The sequence below is a fragment of the Ipomoea triloba genome, chromosome 10 (assembly GCF_003576645.1).
Source record: "Ipomoea triloba cultivar NCNSP0323 chromosome 10, ASM357664v1".
Lineage (NCBI taxonomy): Eukaryota > Viridiplantae > Streptophyta > Magnoliopsida > Solanales > Convolvulaceae > Ipomoea > Ipomoea triloba.
Genome location: NC_044925.1, coordinates 1,325,202 through 1,336,332, shown reverse-complemented (window position 1 = coordinate 1,336,332; position 11,131 = coordinate 1,325,202). Strand labels below are relative to the sequence as shown.

The following is an 11,131-nucleotide window of genomic DNA, read 5'->3' as shown; positions in this document are numbered from 1 at the left end:
CAAAATAGATTTTCAGAATAAACGTAAACAATTTTTCTTTTTAATTCATAAAATAATGTAGTGGGATCATTTACTTGTCATGTCGTCACGTACTCCTAATATATTTGTATTGTGAAATATATGGATATGGTCAAAGATTCAATAATGAAATAATGAATAATAAATAATAAATGTGGTGAAATGAAAACATACCCCACCTTATAGAATCTTTAAAGAAAAGTGGATATGCACTTTATACTAGTCACTGGCAGACATCTTTAGACATCTCATAGGTGAAGATGGGTGAGAATCCATCTCGACCAATAAAAATGATACAAGTTACAACCCGTTTAAGGTGGGGTATGCTTTCATTTTTTATCATCACATTTTTATTCATTCCTTTTATATAATTTATTTTTTAATTTTAATGTTGGGTGTGGTAAGCCAATTCAGGGTATCTAATGAATAAAAATAATTGTGTTGTTATATCAATAGGTAAATAGTAAGATGTAAATTTAAGAAGAAAAATATCATTAATAAATTAATAATCCTTTGATTCATAAGAGTTGCAATAGTTGTGTTTGGCATATGATTTTTAAGGAAATTGATGGGGTGTTTTTTTTTTTTTTTTTTTTTTTCAACTATACCCATAAAAGTTGTATTACAAGAATAAAAATATATGCAAATCAAATAGAATCCACCAAATGAGAGTATGTGACAAGAATAATTTGAGAAAAAAAAAAGGTTAGTAATGGTCAAATTGTGTAAGTATGCTCTGCGGTATTTGAGGTGCATCATCAAATCCGTCAAAAGTAGATTTAGAATTTTTTATCCATAAGACAAATTCAATTCAACCAAGTTTGTTGTATAGTTGATTACCCTCGTAATCACAAGGTTCTATGTTTGACTTTTCACAGAAACTATCTATTGGCATTCTTAGTTTGAGGTCATTTGTCAGTTAGGATCACTCACAAGGCGGGTTTCACCCTAAGCTTATCTTCAGATAGTGATTACAGACTTTCCTGTAACTCAAAGAATTTTCTATCGACAAGTGGATCCTTTAGTGACGGAATTGGTGGTTAAATTCACATTGACACCTTTTCACTTAGTAGATTCACATCTCATCCACTATTAGCATATACTTCGTATGTATAAATTAGATGGGAGTAATTTTGACGGATTTGACAACTAATAGTGGATTTGATGGATCCACGAACCCACCTAATATACACTACTTCGGAATAGATTAAAAGAAATCATTAAGACACGTAGAGAAGTGTAGCAATAAATATCTAATTTCATCCTCTATCAATTTATTGCTGATTTTGTCGTTAGCAAATTAAACCAAAACGTTTCTTTCTCGATCTTCAAATGCTTTAAACGAGTTAATACCCAATTTAGTCTTCGACTATAGTGGTTTTACTCAATTTAGTCCTAAGTGACTTTTTGTACTCAATTAAGTCCCGGACTTTGATGATTTTACCCAATTAGATCCTCCGTTAACAATTCCGTTAGTTGACTGTTAAAAACAAAGTTAATATGGTAATTTATCATCCCTCCTCCCTTTTGGTCAAATTTCCATCTTCTTCCTCATTTCTCCTTCATCTTCTTTCAACTGTAATTTTTTTTTTAATTTAATAGCAAGAAAAATTGTGAGCACTAACTACAGTACCTTCATCCACCCTCACACCAGTCTTTTTCATCTCTAGAAAAAGCTCCAAAGCTTCAATTGGCCCCCTATTTCTTTTGAACCCATCAATTAATGCAGTATAAGAAATGACATCTCTTTTCTGCATTTCAACGAACACCTTGCGCGAAAGTTTAATGTACCCACAGACAACAAAAGTTGAAGCCAAAGAATTCTACACTAATTAAATGGTCAGAACCGAACCCAAACTTTCGTAATTGAGCAAAAACCTTTAGTGGGTTTCCTGCTTTGGCCTTGGAAAAGGCTTTGAGAAGCAAAGTAAAGGTGTGCTTGTGGGGAAACACACAATTTTCCCGCATTTTTCTCAAACAAAACAATGGAGTTATGGGGGTTTGAAGTCATTGAATAGCCTTTGATCATGGTGTTCCACGAATGGGCATTAAGTTCTTTGATCCGAGTGAAGAGAGAAAACGAATATGAAGAGGGGAACGCAGGCAGTGATATGTAGTAGTTGACTAGTTTCCTAAGCCATGAATTATGGTGGCAGAGACCACATGTGATAAACAAAGAGTTAAGATGCAGTGGCCGTGTACTCGTTTAGTTTCCCAAAGAGATGGAGGAGAAATGAGGAAGAAGATGACAATTTGACCAAAAGGGAGGAGGGAGGTTAAATTACCATATTAACCCTACTTTTAACAGTCAACTAACGGAATTATTAACGGAGGACTTAAATGAGTAAAATCTTTAAAGTCCGGGACTTAATTGAGTATAAAAAATCACTTAGGACCAAATCGAGTAAAACCACTATAGTCGAGGACTAAATTGGGTATTAACTCTGCTTTAAACATTCACGCAAAATGCATTGTGTTACATTTTCATATCACATTCATGCATCTTCTAAGTTCGTTAATGACCCTTGATCAAAGGATTGAGGTGAAACCATTTACGTTAACAAAAAATACAAAGTAAACTTTCATATAATATTACCCGCCCTGGATCCGACAGCAATTTTAACCTCTTTTTTTTTTTTTTTTTTGTGCGAGGGAAACTGGCCTGGTCAACAACTACTCTCTGCGTATGCATTTTATAGGTAAATCAAGTTCCTATATCCATTTTTAATTTTTTTTGGATGATCAGGGGCCTATAGTCATTACCTAAGGGTGTGCACTGCGTAAACTACGCGTTATTATGACCTTAGCAGACAAAGGACTATAAGCCTAGGTTGCCCATAGCTTACTACTAGTTCAAATCAAGAAGGCTAATAGACCGCTGCTGAGAATCATAATTGTAGCTTTGCAGTTATAAAGTTAACGATCTGATCAACTTGGTTGGAGATTTGAAGTTACTCCCATTTTTTTTATCTTTTTATTGTGTGGTATATATGTTGATAAATACATGTGCGTTGGACATTTGGCACACCTTAAAATTTGACAAAATTAAGGATACCAAAGGGAAGTTGGCAACTATAAGTCTACAACTGTATTGAGAGAGAAATGTTGGGCATCCACAAATCAACGTCGTGTCTACCTCATGGGGTTAGGCAAACCTTAAAATGTGACAACTTAAGGATACCAAAGTCGAGTAGGAAACTATTAGTCTACAACTTTATTGAGGGATAAATTTTGGACATCCACAAATGGACATCGGTGTCTAAATCATGAGTTTAGAAGATGATAAAAGGTGTAGATTGGATCTCTTATGTGCACATGAATACTATGATCTGACTGGTAAGCTAATTGTGCAACTCACCATTTATCTTTCACAGTGACTCTAAGGGTGGGGTCCTGTGAGTTTAAGATTAGTCCGCCGAAACTGGAATTCTCATACATAAAGGACACATATTTAGTTCTTGCAAACACCTTCTTATTCGTCAATTCTTTTAATTTTCTATACAAATCCACTACCTTCAATCCAATCCATTCTGCTAATGGGGGATAAGGTGGATTGGATGTGGATAAGAAAGGAGATTTTAAGTTTGAAAAATGTTGCTTTGAAGATTATTTTAAGATTGAAAAATGTTGCTTTGATAGTGAATTCGTATACGCGGATTGGATATAGTGAATTTTAGAACGCAAAATTCACATTCAATTCACTAGTGCCAACTTTTTATTACGTCAATTTATATCTCATTCACTATATTGACGGATGTAGATAGGATATGAATAGATTTGTCGTAATTGAGAAATAAGAGCGGACTTGATGGATCCATGAATGATCCTAATATGCACCGCTTCGAAATACATTAAAATACTAGTTTTATACGCGCATTGCGTGAATTGGTTAATGCCCAATGTTTATATTTAAATAAATATTTGAAAGTATATCAATGCAAGATTATATAGGAGAAGTTTATACATGGGTAATTAAATGTCGAATTTTTTTATTTAAATATCTAACTCAAAGTATATGAATCCAAGATAATATAAAAAATTCATTATAATTATTACTAAAATAAATGTTTGCAACCTTGTAAAATCGATAATATAAATATTTGGTCTAAAAATGATAGTCTAAATAAATACTACTTTTCATTTGAATTTTTCTAAGTGGTTCTTAATTCTCTTTTGAGTAACATTGTCATTGTCTTCATCTTTACTATTTGTTCTCTTCCTTTTTGTTGGTAGTGTGTTATTTGCAATTCGGTTATTGTTGGTAGCATAGATGACAACGATATGCAATGAGATTATGATATAGGAGCTATGGACTTTCCTTTAGGTGTTTTGCTTGAGTTTCATTGGTTCAACCATTATTGTTGAATGAGTTATTGTGGATAAAGAAATCCATAGTTTAAGATAAAAGATTAAATAAATTAATAAAAATTTGAAAATCTAAAATATTATATATTCCAAAAATATTAAAAAGGTAGTTTCGCACTTCAATTTGCTGGGTAATGGGTTATTTGAGTACTTTCATTGTCAACAAATCGCCCAAGTAGTTAATATGATTGGTTTCAAACTAATTTTTTTTATTTTTTTTCATGGTATTAAAGAAATACATATGTATCATTTTTTGGTGTAACTACTAATTTATTTAATTCAATAAGAGTAAAATAGAGCGATTCTACTTCAATTTGTTTGGTTATTTGATTACTTTCTTTGTCAACCAATCTCCAAGTAGTTAATATAATTAGCTTCAAATTATTTTAAAATTTATTTTTTCATAGTATTAATAAAATACTTGGTAAATAAATATATAACATTATTTTGTACTATAACTTTGATATTTAATTACAAGATATTGTAAAAATAAGATAATAGACAATGTAATGAATATCAATTGATAAATTTGAATGTAAAGAATCTTTGCATGAGATAAAATAAAGACAATATAACTAATGAAATTATTTCTCTTATATAATTTAATTTTTTGATAATGAATAATTTTTTCAAATAAAGGTATTGTAGACACATAATTCTAAATTAAAGAAATACATATGTATCATTTTTTTGTTGTAGCTACTAATTTATTTAATTTAATAAGAGTAAATAGAGTGAGGAACTTAATTATGTCAAATTTGATTGAGATGAGATTCGAACCTAAGACCTTTCTTATAGAAATTAATGGGTAAGTTGAAAGTTAACGGAATATTAACGGAGAAGAGAATATTTAACGGAAAACTTAACGGATAATCATAAAAGTAAGGTTAAATTAGGTAATCTCTATTAATAATATTAATCTGAATTATCTTAACCATCTATTTGATTAAATAATTCATCCTAACCATCAATTTGATTAAATAATTTGACCGCCATTTTTTATACCCATTTTAAGCTTAACTCTCTTTGGCTCTTATTAGTATAGTAGAAATCATTAAGAAATGTAGGAAAGTGTAGCAATAAATATCTAATATCATTTTATTGCTGATTTTGACGTTAGCAAACCAAAACAGTTTTTTTCTCGAACTTCAAATGTTTTAAACATTCACGCAAAATGCTATCCTTATGTTACATTTTCATATTACATATACATCTAAGTTAATGACCCTTGATCAAAGGATTGAGGCGAAACCTTTTTCATAACGAAAAATAAAAAGTAAATTTTCATATATAATATTACTCTAGACAGCATTTTGAACTTTTTTTTTTTTATGAAGAAAATTCATAACTGCTATCTTAGTATGTATTGTATAGGCAAACAGAGTTCTAGTATCCATTTTAACTTCTGATTGTGTGATATGTTGATAAATACATGTGACTTGGACTTGTGACAAACCTTAATTAAAAATGTGACAAATTAATGATATCAAATGCAACTAGGTAACTATACGTCTACAACTCTATTGAGAGAGAAATGTTTGACATTGTCCGTAGGGTTTAGCGTAGTTAGTTCATGGCCGGACTTAAAGGTCATTGGAGGCAGAAGTGTAGAGGTTCGAATCCCACTGGAAACATGTATGAAAAGATGCCGAAGGATGATGGAAGGTATAGATTTGATCCCTTGTACGTAAATGAAGACTAGGATCTGATCGGTAGGCTGATTGTACGATTCGTAGTTTACCTCCGCAATGGCTCTAGAGACGAGGTCCGATTGGCATAGAATTAGTGCGGCGAAATTGAATCACCTGAGTTAAAAAAAAAAAAATGTTTGACATCCACAAATGTAGGTGGGTGTCTACCTCATGGTTTTCCAATAGTTTTGGATTTTTCGTCACGTTCTTCATCATTGGGAGAAAGCTGCTAAAATTTTCCATTTTTTTGTATAAAGTTGCTAAAACTTTCCAAACTTTGTTTGCCTCATAACATTCAAGTTTCCCACTTGCCTTGCGCATAGTACGGTTCCAAAGTGGTCGTTTGAAAATTTATTGAATCAAAATCAGAACCTTAAGAGAAAATAAAGTTTGGTTGTAATTTCGCTATTCTAATTTTATTGTTATAAATTTTCAATGTTTTGGATACTAAAGGATGGTCGAATGGGTGGAGTGTAATTATCGTATATGAAGGTCATGCGTTCAATTTTTGCAAATACCTTAGCTTCTTGGTTAATTCTTCTAATTTATTTACGAAATGCAAGAAATTTGGAATAGTAAATGAGAGTTCACATAATATTTTACATATCTCGGTATATACATGTGGGCCTCATATTTTGACTAAAGAAATGTCTTCATTCTTGCCCAGGCAAGGCCAATGGTTGAATAATCAAGGATAAGACCCGGTTTTTTGATCTAGAATCTGGAGCTCCATGCCCATCTCCATATTGGTAAGTGCTCTGAGAAATTCGAGCAAGATTAATTGCCGCTTCAATAAATGGCTTTCCAAACCGAGAAATATTATCGGATGCATTGTTTTTATTCAGATTCTTCCATGCTTCATCAAGTAAATCTCGTATATAGTCACGTGAATCGTCTTCTAAGTGTCCACTTTCTCGCATGTGACATAATATTGAATTCGCAGTTTCACCCCGCTCTAACTCCGCCTGTTAAAAAATATTTATCAAAAAACATCAATACAACATCATTGTATCAATACAAAGACACCGGGGTATATTTAGGATTATGAATAATTTAGCTATTACTAAGTAAACCCGAATAACTAATACATCGATGTGAATAGCCAATTTTATGGAATTCTATTTTACACCATAATTGTTACTATGTAAACAAGATAATTAAAATGAGATGTAGGTAAGTAAGTATTAACCTTAGAGGTTCCTAGATCATTGCATAGGCGGAAAATTGTGGATGACCATCTTAGAAGATCATTGTTATTCTGCAAGGCATCTAATGCTTCATTGGTGATATTTTGAGTGACCAAGAAATAAGCATGAGAAAGAATGACACTGCCCGAGACAGAAACCCAAGCGTTCTCAAGATACACCTTAAGAGGTGGTGTAACCTTCTTGCTATTCCAAGTTGCTTCCACCAAGAATGCTTCACACATATCTGCCCACTAAAAACAACAAAACAATTTAACCCCATATTCAAATTATCATAATTAATACTACTAGTAATTTGATTGTGTAAATTTACCTTTTTCGCAAGTATGGGTATTGAATTTACTCCTTGCTCTTTAACGGTATCATATCCCAACTCATTTACTGTGTTGTAGAGAGCAAGAAAACATATTTTCATGTAATCTGGAAGATCTTTCACCCCATCAAGATCCCACCTGCAATTTAATTATATTAGATGAAATAATTTTAAAAATGAATTGAATGAATTAAATATCTCAAAGAGAGATCAAGAAAAAGATTGAAAGAAATAAAGATGATTTAATCTTACTTTTTAACAACATTTGTAAATAAGTGGAGCTCATTGGGAGATCCATAAACATCATAGATATCATCAATTGTTGTTATTAGTGCAGAAACCTTTGTTAGGCCTATGCGAGCCTTGCTTAGTTGAGGCTGAGGTGTAACTCCAGCTGCCCAGACGTAACACTCCACTAATCTATCTCTCACAAAGCTTAATTTACCTGCTAACCCTATGTCTTTCCACCATCTGAGAATTAATGTAATGTTAGTTGCAATTAGATTTGCATGATAAATAACTAACATATAGTACATATATAGTACATAGTACATCGACAATAATATATGTACCTTGACACTTCTTGGAGTTCTCTTTGATATAGAGATTGTACCATGTTGAAATCCAGCGTAGCAAGCTCGAGTAAAAAGTCATTATAACCCCTTGTTTTCCTACATGCCTCAATATACCACCTGGCTTCCAACCTTGGAGGTCTATAGTGCTGTGGTAGTTCAAGGGCATGATTTACCTGTTCAAGATTTGCATTTGTTAATTTGTAACTATTTCACCAAAAGTTTTTTCAACCTTAGCTTATGTATTATATTTAGTCATGTTTGTCTTATCCTAGTCATCAATTAGTCTAGATGAAACCCACTTTGTGATGCTGACCAGTAAAGGACTAGACCACAATAACATCAGCCTAAGTTCACCATAGCTGATGGGTTCAAACCAATGATGTTAATAGACAATGCATAGCTAACCAGCTCAAACTAAGAAAACCAATATACTACTCGTGCGAATCGAACTTGAACATTGTACTTACCAAGCCAATTTTCCATCCAACTAGGTTAGGTTGTTCCTCCAGAAAGATTTTTTTTTTCTTTTTCTTTTTTTATACTAATTAAATTACATTATTATTAATTACCTCTTCAGAAAGGCTGCAGTCTTCCTTTGCCATGAGATTCTTGAGGGATTTTGTCAAAAAAGGCTTAGCCATTTGAAGAATGTTTTCTCCTTCGAAGGTGAGAAACGAGGCTTCATATAAACTCAAAATCCCCTTAGTATCATTTTGTATGGTGGGAATGAATTCACCATTTTCATCCATGAGATGGCTAAAGATATCTGCCAGTACGTGGCGAAAGCACATGAAAACATCTCAATCAGTGGTGACAGCGAAAGATACTATACATTTCATGTTTTCATTAAAGTGCATACTAAGACATCATTTCATCACATTTTTTATTCATTATTAATGTTTTCACTATGCATTTCATTTTTTTTTTGCTTTGCTATAAGATATTCATAATGTAAAACGTATTTGTAGAGTCTATTTGTGACATAATTATTGTTTAATATTTTTTAATTACCATTATATATTTAAATTCACAATTTTATTAAGATATTGGGTCGAACCGAGTTATTTATTAGAAAATGTCACTTTTATATTTGTAAGTTGCACAATTAACAAATAAACTAAAGCAACAAATTAAGAATATACCTTGAGAAACCTCAAAACCATGTTGCCTGAAAAGCTTGAAAACAAGACCACACTTGTGAGGTGATGCAACAATGTTGTCAAGCCCTATAGAGGAAACTATTCTTTCAAGAGCTTGCAATATGTCTTCTTCAAAACGATGGCCAAGCCCTAGCCTCTGCACCTCATCTATCAGCTCAAGCACTTGCCATGGCCGAATCAACACTACTTCATCCATCGCTCTCCGCACTTTCTCCTCCATCTTCTCTGCCCTCTCTTGCAACTCTTCATCCTACAAGCATTTCACAATGTCGTTTCTTCGAACATCACATAAAATTTACTCTAATAGACATATATAGACGCGCAACTGTCTAGTCACTAGTACAGAAAGTGCCATTCGTGCTTGTAATAACGAAAATTAAGAGTTCGAACTGCTACAAACACGCATAACTCAAACACGAAAAGTGTTAATTTTATGCGTCTGATCTGTAGTTATAATAAACACACGTATATATAATAGAAAATGGTAAGATGCCGTTTGCATTGTAACATATCGGGTTTAAGAAGTGGAAATTTCAAAGTATATACCACATTATTGACTTTCAAGGACATGACAAAATCATGAGTCCATATGGTGGGTTTGTAATTTGGGGATGGTCTTTCAACTTGAGAAACTTGAGATCTTAGGGTGGAATAGCATGATAATCTTGGGCATTTTGTTGGAACATACTTGGGAGTGTAAAGCTTAGAAGGGAAGAGGGATAGAGAGACAAGATGAAGAGACATTATTAGTCTTAGGGTAGCAAGGGAATTGAAAGACTATGTTTGAATGTAAAAGCACACATTTTAGCGCTCTTTATAGCCAAGCTAAGAAAAGAGGCAAATTATTGTGTGGGCATGGTCCACATAATGATGTGTGGACCATAACAATTAACAAAAAGTATATTTTTAATATAGTAAATGTACATTATTTGTGTATTGAATGTAGATTGTATAATATAATGTACATTAAGTACACAAATAATGTACATCCCTTGAATACAATGTATATTTTTAATATACTAAAAGTACATTCTTTTTATACTTAATGTATATTATTTGATAGTATGGTCACAGGGGTGAAGTTTGGGAGAAGAGACCAGGGATCGAGTCTCACCAGCAACCGTGTGGGAGCAACCTCTCAAAGTGAGGGGGCTTCTTGTGCGTAGTGAGCAAATGTCTAGCCTCTATGTTCAGTTGCGTTATCATGATTTACATCCTATCACATGTTTTGTCGGATCGGGACGTGGTGGACCCTTGGGATTGGGGATTCAATCTTGGAGAAGAAAAGAGGAATCTTTTCATTTGAACCCACCCTCCGATAATAATGCCAACAAAAAGGTTGTTGGGCGACTGGGCGAGTGTGGTTGTGAGAGTGCCATTTACGCACCACATTTTAAATGGGCAGTTCTAAAATACACACATATGTACTACATTGAATTGAGTAAAAAAAAAAAGAAAAAAACGTTGCAAGTTGCTGTGTGTCGACTTGTCTGTCCAATATCCTCCTGATGATAATGAAATGGAAAATGACATTTGTGGTTTTAATTGTTTGCAAAATGGTGACTCTAGTACATTTTTGTTGTGTATATCTTATATCCTTTAGGGATTATAAATATTGTTGGAGTGTCAGTTGCTGCAGTATGGTACAAGGGTATTTTTGTAAATGTATTGTTAAGGTTACATAAAATATATTCCCTCTGTCCCATTTTATCTGTACTATTTACTATTCATTGGTCAAGCCAATTCTTTTTTTTTTGTTTATTTTCATTAGTATTTTTTACTTATTTTTAAATTTGATTTTGTG

General features: G+C 32.7%; 1 protein-coding gene across 1 annotated transcript; it reads right to left on the bottom strand.

Moving 5' to 3' along the window:
* Positions 1 to 6,601: 6,601 nt before the first annotated feature.
* On the bottom strand, positions 6,602 to 10,092 carry LOC116032902 (tricyclene synthase EBOS, chloroplastic-like). The gene is made up of 8 exons (XM_031275641.1): positions 9,874 to 10,092; positions 9,310 to 9,577; positions 8,737 to 8,933; positions 8,165 to 8,340; positions 7,845 to 8,063; positions 7,593 to 7,731; positions 7,264 to 7,512; positions 6,602 to 7,039 (listed from the first exon to the last, which is right to left on the bottom strand). The coding sequence occupies exons 1-8, from the start codon at positions 10,069 to 10,071 to the stop codon at positions 6,728 to 6,730; spliced, it is 1,758 nt and encodes a 585-aa protein (XP_031131501.1). The 5' UTR covers positions 10,072 to 10,092; the 3' UTR covers positions 6,602 to 6,727.
* Between the last annotated feature and the right edge of the window lie 1,039 nt (positions 10,093 to 11,131).

Excerpts from the sequence above, each read along its gene's own strand:
- LOC116032902 (XM_031275641.1), bottom strand. The coding sequence starts at position 10,071 with ATGTCTCTTCATCTTGTCTCTCTATCCCTCTTCCCTTCTAAGCTTTAC. Across the intron at positions 8,064-8,164 it reads GAACTCCAAGAAGTGTCAAG|ATGGTGGAAAGACATAGGGT; the intron begins GTACATATATTA and ends ATTAATTCTCAG. Across the intron at positions 7,040-7,263 it reads ATGATCTAGGAACCTCTAAG|GCGGAGTTAGAGCGGGGTGA; the intron begins GTTAATACTTAC and ends ATTTTTTAACAG.